The sequence below is a fragment of the Eretmochelys imbricata genome, chromosome 21 (genome assembly GCF_965152235.1).
Source record: "Eretmochelys imbricata isolate rEreImb1 chromosome 21, rEreImb1.hap1, whole genome shotgun sequence".
Taxonomy (NCBI): domain Eukaryota; kingdom Metazoa; phylum Chordata; order Testudines; family Cheloniidae; genus Eretmochelys; species Eretmochelys imbricata.
Window position 1 is genome coordinate 13269339 of NC_135592.1, and position 21055 is coordinate 13290393.

Consider the following 21055-nt stretch of genomic DNA (forward strand, 5'->3'; position numbering starts at 1 on the left):
CACTCCTGTGAGCTTGTTAAACTCGGCAGGGAAATCAGGCCAGTCACATCACCCTTAGGTAGTACCTTTCACACACAGATCTCAATACTGAGGGAGGTTGGTATCATTAGCCCCCTGTACAGATGGGGAAACTGAGGCAAAGAAGGGAAGCCATTACCGAACAGGTCCCTAGAGAAGCTGGAATTAGAACCCAGGTCTTCTGACTGCATGTCTAGTGTGGATCATGGTGCCTCCAAAAATGCAACAGCAACAAAGAGCCCAACTGCTGAGTAGTTCCTTACCCCTCAAGCTGTCCCACTGAAATAGACTTGCTCAGCTGTGCTTTGCTAGTGATAGAGGAGACTGGTCTCTTTAAGGGACACAGGGCTTTAATTGTCCCCATCAAAGGGCCCGAAGGCTGGGCTCTGATCCCTTCCTCTGATGGGGAGTCCAACTGCGACATTCCCCAATCAATAGTTTTCTTCTCCCCTCTCCTGCCCCCCAGTTTTTCAAAGTGGAGATTTGCTGAAATGGACCCTGCCCTGCAAACAGTGTCCTTTTTGACCAATCAGCATTTCCCCCAACCACCAGACATTTCGGCAGAGAATTCCCAGCTGGTCCTACTATGGAATAAGGGGCTACCTAGCATGAGCGAGAGGCTCCCAGCCTGGCCCCACAGCACCCGATGCGGAGCAAGGGTTAAGCCGTAGCCAATCAGGGAGCAAGTGCGCAGGACACAGCATGAGCAGGACAGCTGGCCCCATCAGCCCATGCACAACAGCCTGCATAGTAGGTCTCCACTGCAGCTGGGAGACTCACTCCCAGCTGGGGTTGTGGATGTCCCAGCTTGGGCCCTCGGCTCCACAGCCAAGCTCCGCCCCGAGCCAGAACCCCCACGCTGTGATTTTAAGTGCGCTAGCTCAAGTCTACTTGCCAAAGCCTCCTGCCCCCGTGCTTCATCGCTCGGATGTGCACAGGGCGAGGGCTACCATTGACCTTAACGAGCCAGTTGTTGGTTAGATAAACGGGCCCAGGCAGCAAGCCGGAGACAGCTTAAATCACCAACACGGGGGGTGGCTAAGGAGATGGGAAATAGGGGTCACGCCTCCACCCTCTACATTGTGGTAATAAACAAAAGAAAAAAAGAGAGAGATGAGACTCCATCACCCAACTCAATGACCCTTTATGTTCCACCCACTCACGGCTGTTCTGGGAGCCATTTGATGGAGAGGCTGATGCATGTTGAACATCCTTGCCCTGTTTTATTTAGGTTGCACTTAAGGATTTGAGGAAAGCAGCAAATCTGCACCCAGGGTTTTCCCAAATGCACGTGGGAGAGAATAGATTTTTTCCCCCTCACTGAAAAGTTAACATGCCCAGCAAAACGGGCAGCTAGCGCAAAGGACAGTCCACTCAGCTGGAGGCGAGCAATTCCCAGTTCGATTCTCCTCTCCTGGCACTCTGCTGCCAGTGTCAACTTTCAGGGGACGGGCAGAGTGGAGATGCAACATGATGTTGCGTGAGGGGAGGGAGGGGTGTCAGAGCAGAGACCAGTGCAGGACAATGAGATGACAGAGAGGTCCATATGCTGTTAGAGAATGGAAGGCATAAGAGATTGGGGGTGTTACTCTTCATGCTTATAAAGTTTAGGTTTTCAAATTATCCCCAAAAGTTTAGGGTTATTTACTGATCTATTGCACATTCAGTTCTTCATGAGAATGTTCATTACATTTGGGCTTTCCCCAAACATCCTGGTGAATTCAGAGATTCCTAAGGTCAGAAGAGACCTTATGATCTTCTCCTCTGACCTCCTGCATAACACAGGCCAGAGATCCTCACCCCAAAATCCCTACCTCAATCCCTACCCTGGTTGAACAGCTACAGATCTTATAGACACCAACACATCTTTATTCAGGACAGTACTTAAGCACATGCTTAAAAAAGTTAAGAGCTTGCTTAAGTGCTCTCTTGAAGAGAGGCCTGTAAACAGTTTTCTGCCTTCTGAGGACCCCTTTGTGGTGACTCTGCAGCACCCTGCCTCAGTTTCCCCCTCTCACAGGGCTCCTCAAAAACTCCACCCCATCTATATCATTTTAAAACATACCCCTTCTGGAAGGGGCAGGAAGCAATTAACGTAGTCCATAAACACACTGCCCCTCCAGGCCCCAATCCTTCCCCCAAACCCAGGAAGCCCACAGCCATCTCTCCAGAGCAAAGCAGCAGTTCACACCAGCTGGCCTCTTCAGACACCAGTTCTCCCCCTGAGACAGGTGACCCCAGCCCTCCTTCCCTGTTATAATCCAAACAGCCCCAATCCTTGCACCACTCACCTGCGGCTTCCAGCTGGCCTGTAGTTAGCTCAAACTCCTCCACCTGCCCTCCCACTCACCTTTGCAGGCCTCTCCCTTATATCCCTGAGCCTGGTCAGTCAGTCACATGACCAAAATCATTTGTCCCACCTGGGGAAGTGGGCTGATCTCACCACAGGTGGGGCCCTGAGGCCCTTAAGGGGCCAGCCACCCTGTGACAGGGCCCAAGGATGGGAGAATCCACCTCACCCCATAGTAAACTGTTCCAGTGGTCAGTTCCCCTTCCCGCCTCCTGTTAAAAATATGCAGCTGGTGCCCGGTGTGAATGACCATGGCTCATGTGAGCGTTTGTGAATAAGAGGCTGATCAGCGGGCTTCTTTACCAAGGAAGCTGCCTCAGTTCTATTCGCCCAGCCCCAAGGGCTCGCGTTGTTTTCTAATAGGGCCACGGAAGCACCCGATCCCAAGCTGCTGCTTGGGCAAACCGTCCAAGGAAAGTTGCAAAGCATCGGAGGGTTTTGCTATGCTAATTGCCATCAGCGCTGTTCGTTAGGGAGGCTGGTTTCCCAGCAACACATATAGGTGCTAACTGAGGTCAGCCTAATTGGTTTAAAAATGGGTTTGTTGCCAAGGAGCTGCATGGAGGCATTTTACAAACAGAGCGGCTGATGGCAGTGGGCACCCTGATGGTCTCTTCCCAGGCAAAATGGCATCAGAGGTTCCACCTTACCCACGTGCAAATACTCACCGCCCAGTGATGCGCCTGCATGATCACACCTGTGCATTGAATGGGGAACAAAAAGGCATCGTCACGCAGACACGCACATGAACTCGACAACGCACACGGGGCGGGGGGGGGGGGAAGCTGCATTAAGTCAGGTACTCCTATACGTCTGGTCAATTACGTCTGGTCAATTACTCACGTTCTTGCAACACCCTCAGGCACAAGGACACAGAAACATACATACTCACACGCATGCCCTCGTACACTCATCCATGCATATACACACCGGCACGCTCACAAATAACTCATGCACCACACACTGCGCACTCACTTATCATGAAAAACACACTGATGTTTTCACCTCCATGACACAGCCCATTAACTCACGTGCACACACTCCTAAATGAATTATATACACGTTCTCCCACATGCATAGCACTCAGATCAGCACAGACTTATGTAGGTATCACTTCTGCATCACGTATGCACATACCCACGTACAGATATTATCTTACATAGATTACACATACATTACACATACATAGATGGCTGCTTGGTGCGCTAGGCTGATGCAGGACGAGTGTGTTAACACTGCACAGTTACCCAGGCTCTTACCCCAGTTTTAATCTTACCCTCCCTACCTTCTACACAGAACAACCTCTAATCAGGGTTTGGAGGTGTCTGAGCCTGTGGAAAGTTACCCAGATGGGAGTGTGGGTTAGAATCCAGGCTCTGCTTTAACTCGAGTGGAAGCCTGCCCACTTTGCAATGAAGACACAGGCAAATCACCTGAGTTCTAATAGTCCTCCAATGCCTTCCCACAATTCCCCCTGAAGGACAGAAATTCCCTCGCAATTGACTGGGAAAGAATCCTAGAGCATTTCAGCCCAAAGAACCATGGGATATGCCCAGACAGATACGGGTGGATGCAGAAACAGCTAGGACCCAGTACTGTGGGCAGGACTTGGCAGCGGAGATGCCAGGCTAACCTAACCAGATTAACTGTGTAGTGTAGACACAGGCTGTCAGTGGAAGTTAGATGGCAGGACAGACTGCAAAGGAGTACACAGGTGCTCGGTTAGGGGTCTGACTGCCACACCTGCTGCCCAGCTACAGCCTCGAGGGGATGTGGTCTGACATCTCATGGCATTGCCAGGCCCTGAAGCCCTCCAGGCACATGAGGCAAAATCTACCCAAATACAAAGGCCCAGCACCAGTGGTAAATTTTACCCATAATCTGGTTGGCTGGTGGGGACGCCTGCTGCTCCTCTTCAAGAAGTACTAAGATGCTTATGAATCAGTGTCCTAACATATACAGTATTAGATGGGGTACGATAGACCACCAAATCACACTAGGGAATAGGATGACTGGCTCCTTGCACAGCTATCTATAATGTGTAGGGATAAAAAACAAACAAACAGCAAACAACTGCGATCATGGAGGACTTCAATTTGAGAGACACATGCTGGAGGTCTCACTCTGCCAGAACTAAAACACCCTTGGAATTCCTGAACACTATCGATGATCATTTCCCAACTCAAAAAGCTGCAGCCAACGCAATCCTGGGTAAGAGAATGGAGCAGCTGATATGGGACTCGATTAATAAAGAATTAAAAGAGGGTAATGTAATTAATGCAAATCAACAAAGGTTTATGGAAAATAGATCTTGTCAAACTGGAATGGGTTACCTAGGGAGGTGGTGGAATCTCCTTCCTTAGAGGTTTTCAAGGTCAGGCTTGACAAAGCCCTGGTTGGGATGATTTAGCTGGGGATTGGTCCTGCTTTGAGCAGGGGGTTGGACTAGATGACCTCCTGAGGTCCCTTCCAACCCTGATATTCTATGAAACTAACTTGATATTTTTTTTTGATGAGATCACAAGCTTGGTTGATAAAGACAGTAGTGTTAACATAGTACACTTAGACTTTTGTAAGGCATTTGACTTGGTACTGCATGACATTTTGATTAAAAACTAGAACCCTATAAAATTAACTTGGCACACATTAAATGGATTAAAAACTCGCTAACAGGTCTCAAAATGTAACTGTAAATGGGGAATCACCATTGAGCGGGTATGTTTCCAGTAGAATCCTGCAGGGACTGGTTCTTGGCCCTATGCTATTTCAAATTTTTATCAGTGAGCTGGAAGAAAACATAAAATCATCAGTGAAAAAGATTGTAGGTGACAAAAAATTGAGAGAGTGGTAAACGATGAAGAGGATAGATTACTGTCACAGAGCGATATGGATCGCTTGGTTAACTGGGCACAAGCAAACAATACACATTTTAATGTGGCTAAATGTAAATGTGCTCATCTAGGAACAAAGAATGTAAGCCATACTTACAGGATGGGGAACAGAGACTCTGAAAAAGATTTGGGGTCTTGGTGGATAATCAGCCAAACATGAGCTTCCAGTGTGATGCTGTGGACAAAATGGCTAATGCTATCCTGGGATGCATAAACAGGGGACTCTCAAGTAGGAACAGAGAAGTTATTTTACCTCTGTATTTAGTACTGGTGAGACGGCTGCTAGGATATTGTGTCCTTTTCTGGTACCCACAATTCAAGAAGGATGTTGATAAACTGGAGAGGGTTCAGAGAAGAGCCATGAGAATGATGAAAGGATTAGAAAACCTGCCTTCTAGCGAGAAATGCAAGGAGCTCAATCTATGTAGTTTAACAAAGAAAAGGTTAAGGGGTGACTTGATTGCAGTCTACAAGCACCTACATAGGGGACCAAATATTTAATAATGGACTCTTCAATCTAGCAGAGAAAGCTTTAACACTATGCGATAGCTGGAAGCGGACGCTGGACAAATTCAGACTGGAAATAAGGCATAGATTTTTTAAATAGTGAGAGTAATTAACCATTACCAAGGGTCGTGGTGGATTCGGCATCACTGGCAATTTTAAAATCAAGATTGGATGTTTTTGTAAAAGATCGGCTCTGAGAATTATTGCGGGGAAGTTCTCTGGCCTGTACTCTAGAGGGAGTCAGACAAGGTGATCACAACAGTCCCTTTGGGCCTTAAAATCTAAGGTGCTGGCGGGATGAGTTCTGGATCTACCGCCAGGGTGTACCTTCCAGATCCCTGTGTGTAGCTCAGCAAAAGGGCAGGATGTGCACCCACACACAGGGTACATGCAAAGAGAAATGTGCACACAGACATGCCAAAACGGACACACGCAGCCATGTTTCAGGATAGTGACAAGTGATTCCCCCACTTCTGCTGCTGAGACGGTTTCAAACACCTCATCTGTATGGACAAGGGATTGGGGTCATGCCCTCTGAAGGGGAAACAGGGGGAGATACTTCATCTGTGTTAGGATGGGCTTGCCCTTCTCAGGACCAAAGAAGACGCATGCATGGAAGAAGGGTATTATGGGAAGGAGAATTATATTCTCCAACTTCCTGAAATAAACCATTCTCAGTCTGAAACATGTCTACTGGAACCAGGACCAAATCCTGTCTATGGCTGATATCTGCATTATACTTCCAGCCAAACGCCAATGTCCTGACTTCCAGAGCTTGTAATAACATAAGTACCTGTCCCCAAACTTGACGGAAGTCTCTTAGGGAGCTGGGCTCAGAAACAAAGTTGGAGTTCTGAAGTTGGAGAATTGCCAGGATGTCCAGTACCAGCACAAATAGCCGCAATGGGAGATTAATTAGGGCCTGAGCATTCACAGCTCCCATTAACTTTGTCTAGGACAGAGCCCTCAGCACCTCTGACAATCAAGCTAGAAGGTTCTAATATTTGGATACAAATGCTCCTCCTAAGCATATCTAATCCTGTCTCTCTTGCCTCTGGTCCAAAGAAACCTCTTTAAATAACAATGCGTGAAACAAAGGCCGCAGTTAATAGAAACAATCACTAGTCTCCAGGCTAATTGTGTTTCATGAAGCATGTTGAGAAACGACCACCTCACCCCTCAGAGACCTATCATTTATCACATCACACAGTAACTGGACATCACATCTCCAAATGAGCATCTTCCCCAGTTCTCAAGTCATCTGATAGCAAGTTCTGATCGAACCTCAATCAGGAGGTTTAGATGTTTTGGGGGGACATTAAAGGAATGTGTTGGTCCATATATTTTCATGCACCACGAACGTGTGGTTACATCGATTCTCAGAGCTAAGCAGGGCCAGGCTGGGTCAGTACTTGGATGAGAGATCTCTGGCAACAAATGCAGATGCTATAGGAAATAGCACTGGTGATCCCGTAAGGTGGGTGCGCTTTGCTTGGACTTGTTAGGGAACCAGTGTCCCAGCATGGTGTTAGGGGACACTGTGCTCTGACCACATGTCATCATGAAAGATCCCCTGGAGGTTTTCACCAGAGAAGGGATTCCAGTGCCAGTGTCCTGGCTACTGTAGGGTAATTGCATCCCGTCTAGTTACATTTCCCAGCTGCTCCCGCTGCTTACGGTAATCTCTCCCACTTTCCGCTTTAGAGCACTTTTGGAGTGTTTCTCAGGCTATTCTATTGCCACATCCCACTCCAGAGCTGGCGGCATTTCAGCTGAGGATGATGGCAAGTTACCCCTGTATGCATAGAATTCATACCTTTGTAAAGCCCCTGGTGCTTGCAAAAGGAACAAAAATCAATCAGCAATCATGACTTTATAAAAGGTAGCTCAAGAGCCCATTGTAACACGCACAGAAACTTCCTGTTCAGATCCCACTCGACCCTCTACAATTGACCTGTGCATTTTAAAAGAGAACAGGTCAGATCCTGAGCTGGTCTACTTCCAGTTTACGCCAGCAGAGGCTGTGTCTAAAGAGGTTTCCCTGTAAAGGGAATAGCCCAGTGTTAATTCTTCCTTGTTTTCCCCAACCTGTTTCCCCATCTGGTCTGATAGTTTACAAATCAGAGCTGGTTGACATTTTCTCATCAAAATATTTTTGAATGAAAAAAATATGGCTTCAAAAATATGGTCCAAAATAAAAAGTTTGCAGAAATTTTTCATTTAGGTAAAAAAACCCCTCAAAACCAATTTTTTGGGGGGTGAGTTGTTGTTTTTTTAACCAAAACCCCCCAATGTTATTTTTTTCGTCAAAAAATATTTTTATTTGGTCTAGGAAACATTGTTGGGTATTTTCGGCTTACAAAAGTCAATTTTTTTAAAACCAAAAACTAGTTTTGAACACTGAAAAAAAGCACCCTGTTTAGTTTTGCTTTTTCACGAAAAAAAAAAAAAAGGCAGGAAAATGTTTATAATAAAAATGTTTCAACGTTTCCCAAGAAAAGTAATTGACATTTTTCTTCCAGCTCTCCCAAAAATCTGAAAGTCCTAATGTCTCTGAGTTTCTAATTCCTTCTCTCATCTGATAAAGCCCGAAGCTTCATATGTTATAAATTCCATCTCCTCTATGCTGCCCAAATTTCCTAACTGACCCAAAACCTGATCCAAAGCCCAATGAAATCAGTGGGCTTCAGATCTGGCTCCTAATCTCCACTTTAGTGAAGAACAACAGAGGGCCTTTCCACGGCAGAGTCACACAGAAGTCTCCAGCTCATGTCTCTGCTGGAGGAGCTAGAGAGTTTTGGTCGAGCAATGTTGCTTCTCGCTACATCACAACAATGGGCTGGCAGTGATGCCCAGTCCCGCGTAGTGTTGGATCAGCCAGTAGCTTTGATAGCAAAGTGAGGATGGAATTGGCAAAGCTACTCAGGGCTCTCTGCATTGCCAGAGAGAGACTGGACCCGGCGCAGTAACACAGCACTGGATCCACATTGACCATGGGAAAGGCAGTGCTGCTCCAAAGCTCCTCAGAGCTGGATCAGCCAGGGCCACAACAAGGGAAACTGGAGTAAGATGTGTCAGGTGGCAGCCCCTCTTCTGGCTCCGCCGGAACCTTATATTCAGGTTCTGGCTGCACTTTTCCCTCCATTCCCTGATCTACGCACAAAGTCACGGGACTGGGACCTCCTTGTCAACCTCCTCCTGGCGCTGGCCAAGATGGCCTCCATCGCTGCAGGAGGAGGAAGCTGGGCTGGGAGCGGGGGTGTGGTGTGCTCTGCAACTGTGGGACCTATTTCCATTCCCTCATTCAATCACACCTCCGGGCAGCGTTCCTTTGGCAGTGTCCACTGACTGCCTCGTGGCTTTGAGGAGCAGTGGGTGCTATCCGAGGTTGTCCCCATCTGGTTCCTTGACTTTCAACCATTGACCTCGCTCCCGTTCCTGTTTTTCCCTTCATTGTCCCACATGCTCCCTTGTAGCGTGAGCATAGCGGCTACTCTCCCATTAGTTTTGGGGCCTTGACCCTCCTGTCCCAGGTCTGCGAATAGTACAAGGGGAACTGGAACGGGTTATTTATTCTTGCCATAAGAGAACACTGAAACTAGACTCTTGCCCTTGGATTAGCCATTCAGACTGCAAGAGAGACTGGCACTGGTGGAATGGCTCACGGCTCCTCAGCCCTGGGCACTGTTTAGTGCTGGCTCACCCAGTCTCTAATGCGACACGAGACAATGGCGTGGCAGCCAACGCTCTTGGCTCACACCAAGGAATGAATGGAGATCCCTACAGCTTGAGCTACGCTGCCCGGGTCCGTTGCTGAGGCCACAAGAGACTCATCTCCTCCTTAGACTGGACACAGAAGGGAATGTGTAATACACACTGACCCTGCCTACTGGGTTAGAACTGGCAGAGGACCTAGGCACTGGATTTAGATGTTACCAATACAGCAGCATTAATCCAGCTCTCAGGCTGGATCATGTTACACCATCAAAGAGAGAGAGAAAGGGGGGGAATAGGCCATGATGCCTCAGGGGCAGATTTAAAGAACAAAGCCACTGTTTAGCGCTTCTGAGCTCTAAACGCAGCAAGAGAGGCCAGCAGATCGCTTTATGCAGCTCATTAAATAGGAAAGAGAAAAATCCTGATTTGATTTCTTTCCAAGTTTTCAGTTCAGCTCTTTGCAGAATTTGTTTATGAAACAACAACATACAAAGAGATCATCTGGTGGACGGGAGGAGCGAGGACCCAGTGCGAAACCATCAGACCTGCATGAACCCACTTGGGTCAATCCCTTTGGGCTACTCAGTCAGAACTCTCAGTAACTCCATTGGCCGGATCCTTGGCTGGTGTAAATTACGGTAACTGGAGCTAGTTGGAAAAGGTCAGTTGTTTTTTGTTGGAAATTAAAAAAAAAAGTTTCAAAATTTCTCTTGAACATTTTTTGTTTTATCATTGAAAAATTGAAATTGCCCAACATTTCAGCTTTCAGAAACAATTTTCGGTAACGATGTAAGGATTTTGAAACCCATAAACTCAAAATGCTTATTGAAAACCAAATATTTTCACCAAAAATGTTCCAATTTTGATTTCTGGTTTTTTCAATCGCAAAACCTGAACATTTTGATCAAACCCTGCCCTAGCATCACTTTTGCGCTCGAAAACATTTTGACCAGCTCTAGCTGGAACTCAATGGACTTCAGTGGAGTTTCTCCGGTTTACACCAACTGAGGACCTAGCTCAGTGAGTGGCATCAGAAGTGGACAAACAAGATAGGGGCGGAGCTGGTGGGTCAGGAAGCTGGCACAAATATCAGCAGCTACAAAGAGAAGAGAAGATACTGGTGGCAAGGTAGTTTCCCAGGCAGATAGTCTAGCTGGATGGGAGGCAGATAGATACAGCAGACCTGATTCTCTGTGCAAAGCGAGCGTAAAGCTCTATTACACTGAACTGGTAGCTTATTACACACACTTTGCACAGGTGTAAATGAGTAGACAAGGTGCAGGGAAGAGCCAATGGTTCTAGGTGATGCTGTGGCTAGCGAAGCAGCTAGGTGTGGATGGGGAAGAAGGACGCCAAGAATACAGGTAAGGATGTATTGGTAAGAGAAGCCCAAAAGGGATTCCAGTTAGCACAGAAAGACAAGGGTAGAGGGAGATGGAGTAGATGGGAAGATGGTCTTCTGGGGATAGATGTGAAAGAGGGAAAAGGTCACATAGGACAATGGAAACGGATCACCCAGTGCACTGGACAAGCCCTTCGTAAGAACAGCACATGCCTGTGGAGCGGGGTGAAGGGATGAGCCCGAGGAAGCCAAAGCTCAGGGCAAAGTGGCACTTTATGGGCAACCTCCGCTCTGGCATTCACTTCTAAACAGCCTCTCTCATGCGGTGGTGGGGGTGTTTCACCCCAGAGGTGCAGCGTGGGTGTACGCCTAGCGTCACTCAGGGACAGCGCGGGCAGGAGAAGGGCAGGGAGTACAGTATCCTGAGAAAAGAAGCATTTTGCTTTTGAAGGGGGTTATTGGGGGGGCTAATGGAGAAGTGACTGGGAAATGCCCTTACCCTCCACCTCCCTGGGTTGGAAAGCAGCTTTACGCATCCATGCTCGTCCCTCTGTCCTCCATCTCCCCGCCCCGCTCTGGCACTCCATCCACCAGATGCCTCTGGCTCTCACCTGTACCTTTCCGGATGCCGCTGTCGGCCGCGCAGGGGAAATCGCCGGCATTCAGCAGAAAGCAGGTGGCCGCTTTCTTGGTTTTGTCCCTGGTGCTAGAGCGCCTCATCGGCCGTTTCTCCTCATGCGAGGACGAGAGGGGCTGCTCCTCGTCTGACAGCACAGTGTTGGCGTCGCCGTTCTGCTTGGAGTCTTCGGGGCAGGATGGGAAGGGGAAAGGTATGAAAAATATCAATTTTCCAGAGAAACTGACACGCCTAAACACTTGTCTGCTCACTCCTGCTGCTGGCAACAGGGAGGCCATGTGGCTGACTGCCCGCTAGCTACAACGCGGGAAATGGTAGGGCAACCTTCCCCCTTATGTGGCCCAAGTTGATGCGAATGGAACTGAAACAGCAATGAGGTTTGCTGGCTCATTCCCCAGATAATTTAATGCCGCCCTTCCATAACTCAGAAATAACTAGAGGGGCTCTGTCCAAACCTTCCAAAAAATAAAAATCCGCCATGAGGGAAAGACAGAAGCCACATTCCAGCAGGTGTACACTGGAGAAGCTCTACTGATTTCACTGGACCTATGTCAAGTTTACCCGAGCTGAAGATCTGGTCTAGTAACATCAGTGGAGTTGGGCCAGTTTATACCAGCTCAGTACCTGGCTCTCTGGGCTCAATCCTCAGATCAATCCTGAGGCGGCTCTAAATTACGACAAATAGCCACCTGCAGGGGGATTGGGAAGCTACCCCCCAGCTCTTTTACAACTGCCCCAAGCTGCACCCAATGGATTTTGGCTGAGAGCTGGGTCCTGCGGATGGAAATTTTCAGTTTAGAAGGGAAATGTTCCATGAGTGTGGACAAACAAGGGGTTTGAAAGGAAATTCCTGCAACTTTAATGGAGGTGCTCAGGTCCTGTGCTGATGAGTATAAAACACAGGCTTGCAGCAGGCCCCACTACGCACCCATGAGAGAACGTGAGCAGGGCCAGATCTTCAGTTGGTGTAATTCAGTGTAGCCCTTCAGTGAGGCTACAGCAGTTTGCACCAGCTGAGGATCTGGCCCTGTACATGGTGTGAATTTAGTGCTGGCGAAAGACACCAGATTAACAGCCCTGGAGGGGAGAGATTCCTCTGTAGGGCAAGTACAATCAGGGGAAGTAGCAGGGCCAGCTTTCCTCACAAACATGTCTTAAAGAGCACTGGAAGGTACCAACTCCTGGATCCAGAGGGCAGTTCAGTCTCCACAGCCCATTCAGTCCTTGTTTTCTCTGCTGAGATTGCCAACAAGGCGGCCTGTTGGTGCCAGGTATGCTAGTGTCTTAGGGTACGTCTACACTGGAAGCAAAGGTGTGACTGTCGCATTGGTAGGCATGCCCGTGTTAGCTTCAATCTAGCTGGCATAGGTAACAACGGCTACGTAGACACAGTGGCATGGGCTAGCAACCAGAGTACAAGTCCATTGGGGTACATACTCTGGTTGCTAACCTGTAGTCAAGCCCACGCCACCACGTCTACACTGCTATTGACACCCATGCTACCATCTCCCCTTCACTTTGCAGTGTAGACAGCAGCTTTGTGACGAAGACCCCACTTCTGCTCTTAACATTGGGAACTGGATTAAGATCCAGCCAACTCACTTTCAGGCAGCCCACAAGCTTTTTGGTCACCGTCAGCTTGCTATTGTATCTATTTGCTGCTTTGATCTACCGCTCCTAAAGCCTCTCCCAGCCACAGCTGAGCTCGATAGATTTGAGCCAGTGACCTAGATGGCTCCAGGGCTGCAACAGGCCAAGCTAAGGATAGCTTTTCAGCTTTTGCTCTGGATTCATTGGCTCTAAGCCAAGATGTTCCATGCAATTTAAATGCATCTTTTGTTTGCAATTCAAAACTGGAGACAAACATCAGAGGCCAGGCTCCCAACGGAGGCCTCAGAGAGCCTTCCTCTGCCAGCCGGGAGCCTGTAGCAAGAAACCCCAGAGAGAGGCAAACCCCAGGCAGCAGCCACACAGAGCGTAAGATTGTCAAGTGTTGGCACCAGGAGATACAGACAAATCAGGAGCACGCAGCGGCTCCTGTGCTCCAATGACAGGCCGCACCGTGAAGACACCCCAGCAGTGATTTCAACCTATTACATTGTAATACATTCCCTTGGGGGCTGGCTGCTAACCTATGCACACCAAAGACACGTGGATTCTTGGCGCTGGCAGCTTGGTGTGGTGCGAATAAGGCTGGGCAAAGCAGTGCAGAGGGTCAAATGGGTCTGCTAGATGCTAGTGGGAAAATTTTTGACACGACAGGTTTCCATCGGAAAACGCTGTTTTGTCAAAAATCAAAATGTTTGCCAGGATCAGCGTCCATTGCAACAATAATTTCGAGAGGACAAAGTCAAAACGAATCATTTCGACGTTTGTTGCAATAACGTAAAAACATTTTGTTTTGCCTTTATTGTTTTGATTCATTTTGGTTCGACGTGTATATTAAAAAGCCAATTTTAACATCATGCCACCTTTGTGCAATTGGGTATGGTCACGTTGTAACATGATTGAAAAGAAACATTGTTACCATACTGAAAATAACCAATTTGATGATGCCAGAATTTTCATCCACGAGAACGTTTCAAAAGTTTTCGCTTTTTGCTCCAAAATTTGAAATAAAAAACAAATTTGGAACGTCAGACTTTCCCAGGGAATGGAAATTCCGTTTCCTGACCTGCTCCAGATGAAAGCACCAGGTCATTGGAGCAGCTCAGGCAAATCATGTGGCACAGGCCAAGCTGGGCTAGCTACCAGGGAACAAGGTCACGACATGGGTTTGGCCAGCTACCGGAGCATAGAAGCACTGCATGGGCTGGGCTAGCTGCTAGGTACCACACAGGCCAGACCAGCAAGGGGTCAGGGCAATGCACAGGCCAGCCTAGCACAAGAGACACTGAGGGATAGTGCTTGCTAGTAGCTGGCACTCTTAGCACAGAGGCACTTAGAGGATTTGCCGATGGATTTCTGCAGTTCTCCTAGCTAGCCATTAGCTGCCAGCCACGGACAGGAAGCATCACTAAATAAACTACTATCTTCACTTTCGGGTTAGGTAAAATGGTTAACACACTGGGGTTGCTTCTGATCTCATGGGGGCTTTTAAATCAGTCAGTCCTTCAGTGGAGTTACTCCTGATTTACCCCAGGGGCAGTGAGAGAGAGGAATTAGGCCCCACGGACTTACCCCTAATCTATGCCAGCGTGAGAACAGATTCAGGTCCATGCGGCACCATTCCTAGCTGCTTTCCAGGGATTCTGCTTTCCTAATGTTGCAATCACCTGAGCCAGCTGCTTCTGTCAAAGGCCTGGAGTCCCTCTCAAAAAATCAATACCTGACAGCCTCGCCTTGAGGTGAGGGCATCAGGCCAGATTCTGCTCCCGCTCCAGCGTGAATCTGGAGTGTCCCCGTTGAACCACAGCAGTCAGCCAACCCCCCCAGTGGGAGTGGACTCTTCCCTAGAGTCTCCATTAGGTGGGACTTACATACCTGGCACTTTTGCATCTCACCTGATCGCTTTCTCTCCACCACCACCTCCTCCGCCGCCAGGGGACAGGTGTCGCTCTGCGTGCTGTTGCGGGGCGAGTTGTCCTCGGACTTGCAGTATGTGGGGGAGTCCAGTGGGGCTGGACGGGGTATATGCTTTTTCTTCTTCTTTGGGAGCTTCTGCTTGGCCATAGCTAGTGAGTAGTACATGCCAAAGTTGTTGACGATGACAGGCACCGGCATGGCGATGGTGAGTACCCCGGCCAGGGCACACAGAGCCCCCACCAGCATGCCCGACCAGGTCTTGGGGTACATGTCACCATAGCCCAATGTTGTCATGGTGACCACCGCCCACCAGAACCCAATGGGGATGTTCTTAAAGTGAGTGTGGCCGCTGCCGCTGGGGTCAGATGGCTTGGCCCCAATCCGCTCGGCATAGTATATCATTGTAGCAAAGATCAAGACCCCCAAGGCCAGGAAGATGATGAGGAGCAAGAACTCATTGGTGCTGGCCCGGAGTGTGTGGCCTAGCACCCGGAGCCCCACAAAGTGCCGTGTCAGCTTGAAGATCCGGAGGATCCGGACGAAACGGACCACCCTCAGGAAGCCCAGCACGTCCCGGGCAGCCTTGGAGGACAGGCCACTGAGGCCTACCTCCAGGTAGAAGGGCAAGATAGCCACAAAGTCAATGATGTTGAGCAGGTTCTTGATGAAGAGCAGCTTATCTGGACAGCAAATGATGCGCACCAGGAACTCCAGCGTGAACCACAGGACGCACACCCCCTCGATGTAGGTGAGGACGGGCTCTGTCTCCACCTTATTCGTCAGCAGAACCTTTGTGGTGTTGCCAACCACCATCGTCTCAGTCACGTTGACATTTCTATTAAAGGCCTCATGTGTCTCCAAGCAGAATGTCGTGATGGAGACCAGGATGAAGAAGAGCGAGGAGAAGGCAACTATCTGCAAGAGGAAATGAACTCAGTGGTTAGGGGAACAACCCGGGGCAGACAGGGAAGGGGAAGAAAGCAGCTTCAAAATAGACTTCCTTCCCCTTCTTATCTATCCCTACAAGGGGGGAATAAGGAAAGATACACGCTGTGTCCAAATCTGAGGGGAGGGGTTCAACAACAGGACATTCCTGATGTCAATTGTATTTCATACACTCCCTCTGACACAAGCCCTGCTCTTATTTCCTTCAGTTCCCCATCAAAGCAGAGCCCAGAAGCTTGCCATGCCAGAGGTCACAGACAAGGAGAGGACACGGCCCCTCCAGTGACACCTGGGAGACTAGCGCTGGGTACCCGTTGCCAGAACCCAGCATTGTCATGGTAACCACGGCCCTCCAGGACCCGGCGGGGATGTTCTTAAAGTGGTCACCTCAACTGGGTCAGAGGGCTCGGCCCTGCTCTACTCTTCATAACAGACCTTGGTGTCGAAGATCAAGACCACAAGGGCCAGGAAGGTGATACAACTACAGAGCATTTCACTTCTAGCTCCCCTCTTCATATCAGATCGGGACTCTCCGGGTGGCTCTTAGGCCATTTCCCAGGGAACCGGTCAGTACGTCACAAAGCCACCACTGCCTGACCCTGCCGTTGAGGAGAGGTGATGACTGGACAGGCTGGGGGAAGCTTGTCCTGCTGCTGGGGGTGGTGATGTATCTTATAGGACTTTGGCCTCGAGGGCTTTCAGAATGTCAGCCCGGCACCTTCCACCAGCATTACCAATAAAAAAGGAAGACCCTGATCCTACAGCTAGGCCTCTGCCATTGAGGTAGCCTGGGTATGTTTGTGCCTCGGCGTCTCTCTAAGTCCATTTGCTCTTCATCTGAGCCAGCAGCGCCTCATGAGAAATTAAAATTCACGATGGCACTATTCGATCATTAGTCTCCCCCCTAACTCGCAAAGGGCGACGGTGTGGTGTGATAACGATTCCTTCCCCGGGCACACGGTGACCTTGAGTTAAAGCTGGGAGACCCTGGGATCGTCCTTTACAGCCGGCTCCTCAGTTTGTATGAATGGCAGCAGCTCCATTCAAGTCAGAGTGGTCCCCCCCCCCCCGCCCCCGACTGGAGCCAGAATTTCAAGAGCTCATGTTGCAGCAGCTCCCACTGAGAACAATGGTTGCTCCTCACACCCCCCCCCCACCCCCCTGCGCACTGTTGAGAACAATGGGAGGTGCTGAGTCCTGAAACTCAGCTGAAAATCTGGCCACTTCATCCCAGTGTCTGAATGGGAGCAGAGGACATTTGAAATTCCAGCCCCACAGAGGTTGTGACCTCTATCACTATGCTCTCATTCAAATCCAGCCCTGGAACCACATCTCCATTGAAGCCTATGGGAGCATCCCAGGGATGCATTTTACCCCAAGCCCAAAGAGACTCAGGTATATAAGTCATCTGGGGGCTGTTTGATAGTCTAGGTGAGATCATTTTTGTGCTCCTACCAGTAATAACAACACCTAGTTCGTAAATAGCACACCAGTAGCTTGCAGAACACTCTACCAAGGAAGATCAGTATCATTATGCATATTTTAGAGATGGGGAAACTGAGGCACAGAGCTAGGCAGCAGCTTGCTCAAGGTCCCCCTGCAACTCAGAGATAGAATGCAGGTCTCTTGAGCCCTAGGCCAGTGCATTATCCACTAGGTTGCACACACACAAAACGCTGCTCAGCAGGCAGATGTACACATCCAAATTGGGAGCCTCCGTTAAAAAGGGCAGTGCTGAATCATTATAGAAGGGCCAGCTCTTCTGCTGTTGGAAATCTGCACGGCTCCATTGAATCTGTGCAGCTCCCGCTAAAACCTTAAATCCTACTCCTCTCCCAGTGCTAGAATGGGCCCTGGATGAGCTCTGAGGATCATGTGCTGGGACACTTGCTGTCCCTGTCCTGTGGATGGACTGTGGACTCTGAGCTCCAGGACTGCCAGGCCAGATCCATTTACAAGAGCTACAATCCGGTGTGACCCCGGGGTGTGTCAAGCTGCGGCAGCTGCTGGAACGAGGAGATGGAGATTCTGAAATGGAACTCCCTCTAGTAACAGATTTGTTTAAGTGTCCATTATGAATTCACATGAAAGTCTGGTGTAACAGCACCAGTTAAAAGCGTTCAGTTGCTCTGCATGCAAATGCCACATCTCTTGCTGTAACTGATAGTGTTCCTATTCACAGCTCCAGAGTTAAGGATCTGTCTGGGTTTCCATTAGAATAGAGAAATTAATTTTGCTTGGGGAGGGGGAGGGGCTTGTAACTCGAGTGTAAGAATCTCCAATTTACAATTTACACCAGCTGAGCAGGCTCCCAGGCCCTTAGGTCCAGGCAGGATGCTGCTCTCCATTAATGTCTCCACCATGCCCCCGCCCCCCATTCTGAACAGGGAGGTAGGGAGGGGCGGGTAAGGGATGGAGCCTATATAACAGCTGCCAGAGCTGAGCTTGCACTGGGGGCGGGGTATTAATTTTCTGCTCCTATGGAACAGCTGCAAATTACAATTGTTCCAGAGCAATTCCGGCTCTGGGATGATTCTGGTGTCTTGGGGCAGTGCAGGCAACCCAAACCCATAGGACCACAGGAGGAAGCTGGCTTTCCCGTGCTCCTTAGACAGACCTTTAACCCTTCAGTTGCTGGTTTCAAATGCTTTGCTAAGCACCTCTACCAACAGTGACAGCAGTCAGGCTTCTCATTCATCTAGACCACAAGCAACTGCAAATGGGCCCGAAATAATAAGCTGGAAAGCAAATGCTCTGCGGAAGAAATGGGTTTTATTCCCCAATCAGCCTCCTTCCTGACAGGATGAGCTCATGATGAGTCCATTATCCAGAGCATCTGTTTCCAAAAGCACCTGAAAAGCCTCTGAGCAGAAAAGCCCCAGCCAAGGAAGCTTGCTGAATTTTCTCCAGTTCCTCTATTAACAGCACGTACAGGCTTTCAGCTTTGCATGGACCTGACCTGCACTGAAGTGACATGCAGCATCCTGTAGCATTTTACACAAGTCTGATTCTGCTCCCATTGGAGTTGTTAGCAAAACTCCCTGCCACTGGCTGCAACATGAGCAGGATTGGGCCAAGTGAAGTGCTCAGTCTCTTCTAGTCAAGAGAACTGGACCAGTTTGTGTGTCAGACCTTCTCTTGACCACCTTGTTGCATCAGACCATGACACCGCAAGACAGTTAAAAATTACAGGCCAGGTCCTCAACTGGAGTGAATCAGAATCAGCTTCCAGCTACCTCAGTTCACACCAGCGGAGGGGCTGGTCCTAAATGCCAAGACTCGAGCCAAGCTGTGGGAGGCTGAGAGGATCTGTATCCCAGAGCCCCATTCTGGGCTCCCCAAGGAAAACAGAGCAGTCAGAAATGAATGACATCATATCACACTGTGTTCAGTGCAGAGAACCACTAAAGGGAAAGATACTCTCCCGCAGCACACAGAAGGAGAAGAAGATGGAATGAATGAGACACAGGGAGAGAGACAGAGAAGGTGGCAGCCAAAGGACCTCATTCTGATCTTACCCTGCCACCAGTGTAATTCGTCAGCTGGTGAAAACTGATGTAGCTCTGTTGAAGTCAATAGGCAATTAATAAGATCCAGCCCAGGATTATTGACTTCAAAAGGACTGACTCCAGATTTACACCACTGTCACTTAGATCCAAATCAAGCCCAAAAGACTACAGGAAAGACAGAACAAACCTGAGTTTGCTCTCTCTTGCACCAGGGTAAAACTGGAATAACTCTGCTTAAGACATTGGTGCTACATTGGTTTTAGACCCAACGTATGGGAGATCAGAATCAGGTCTGGCAAGTATAACTATCCTCTAAACACAGAAGGGTTGGATCCCCAGGCGATGTGAATTGGTGACGTTCTACTGAAGTCAGTGGAACTGCTCCAGTTTTATATCTGCTGAGGATCCGGCCCATAATCTTTACCTTGGCTCCGACCTTTGTCTAGTAGCAAGTCAAAGTGCTTTTTTCTTTTAAAGAGCTCCTTTTTGAGCCTGCTATTTAGAAGGCCCCAGCATGAGCAAAGGGAGATCACGTCATGGGAGAATTCCAGACCCCAAAATATTTCATTGTGATTTCAAGGTTTAAGGCTAGAGCGTCTTACATGGGCCTGTCGGAGCTAAGTGTCCAATTGCTGCTGACTCTCATGGTGCCAGACACACTCTCTGTCTGCAGAGAGCCAGAAACACTACCTCTGAGCGGCATGACCTGTCACGTTCACCTCATTGGGATGTTGAATCAGATTCCCAACAATGACCATTGAGATGTCAACATTGTTAAACCACTTCACTGCTGACTGAGGCAAGGAAGACAGGAAGGGGAAGGAGCATATTAGAAAGCAGACATATTACATGTGAATGAATTCTGGTGCCACAAGTGGGTGGCATTTTGGGAGAGATTGTCACCACTCATTTCCCCCAATATTCAAGATGGCGCCAAGCCCAAGAAGCCTAGCAGAGCCCAGGAGGGCTTCTAAGTCCCACCAAGGGGGCCTCAACAGAACACATCAGAAGATATTTAGAACATCTGCATACATTACTGTGAGCAGCACCGTGGCATCTTAAAGTGGGCAGGGCTCATTTTGCAGGTGGAGCTTGGAAGTGTACGAATACCTCCCCTCCGCCCACCCCAACTGACCCATCTAGAATACAAGACTAGAAAACACAGTGTCTCCTGTGCTGAAGCTATGCCCAGCTAAGAATCAAGCTCTCTCCACAGAAGGGGGTGGGGGGCAGAAAATAAAATAGAGACGGCTAAGGGGAGATATGATTGAGGGCTATAAAATCATGATTGGTGTAGAGAAAGTAGATAAGGACATGTTGTTTACTACTTCTCATAACACAAGAACTAGGGGGTCACCAAATGAAATTAATAGGCAGCAGGTTTAAAGCAAACAAAAAGAAGTATTTCTTCATACAACGCACAGTCAACCTGTGGAACTCCTTGCCAGAGGATGTTGTGAAGGCCCAGACCATAACAGGGTTCAAAAAAGAACTAGATAAATTCATGGAGGATAGGTCCATCCATGGCTATTAGCCAGGAAGGGCAGTAATAGTGTCCCTAGCCTCTGTTTGCCAGAAGCTGGGAATGAGCAACAGGGGATGGATCACTTGATG

General features: G+C 48.8%; 1 protein-coding gene across 1 annotated transcript in view; it reads right to left on the reverse strand.

The window, feature by feature from the left end:
- KCNC4 (potassium voltage-gated channel subfamily C member 4) overlaps positions 1-21055 on the reverse strand; it is a 47394-nt gene that overhangs the window by 19172 nt on the left and 7167 nt on the right. Inside the window, exons 2-3 of the mRNA XM_077839291.1 lie at positions 14966-15902; positions 11443-11628 (exon numbers count right to left, since the gene is read on the reverse strand). Coding sequence (XP_077695417.1) covers positions 11443-11628; positions 14966-15902 — 1123 coding nt within the window. The remainder of the gene's footprint in view (positions 1-11442; positions 11629-14965; positions 15903-21055) is intronic.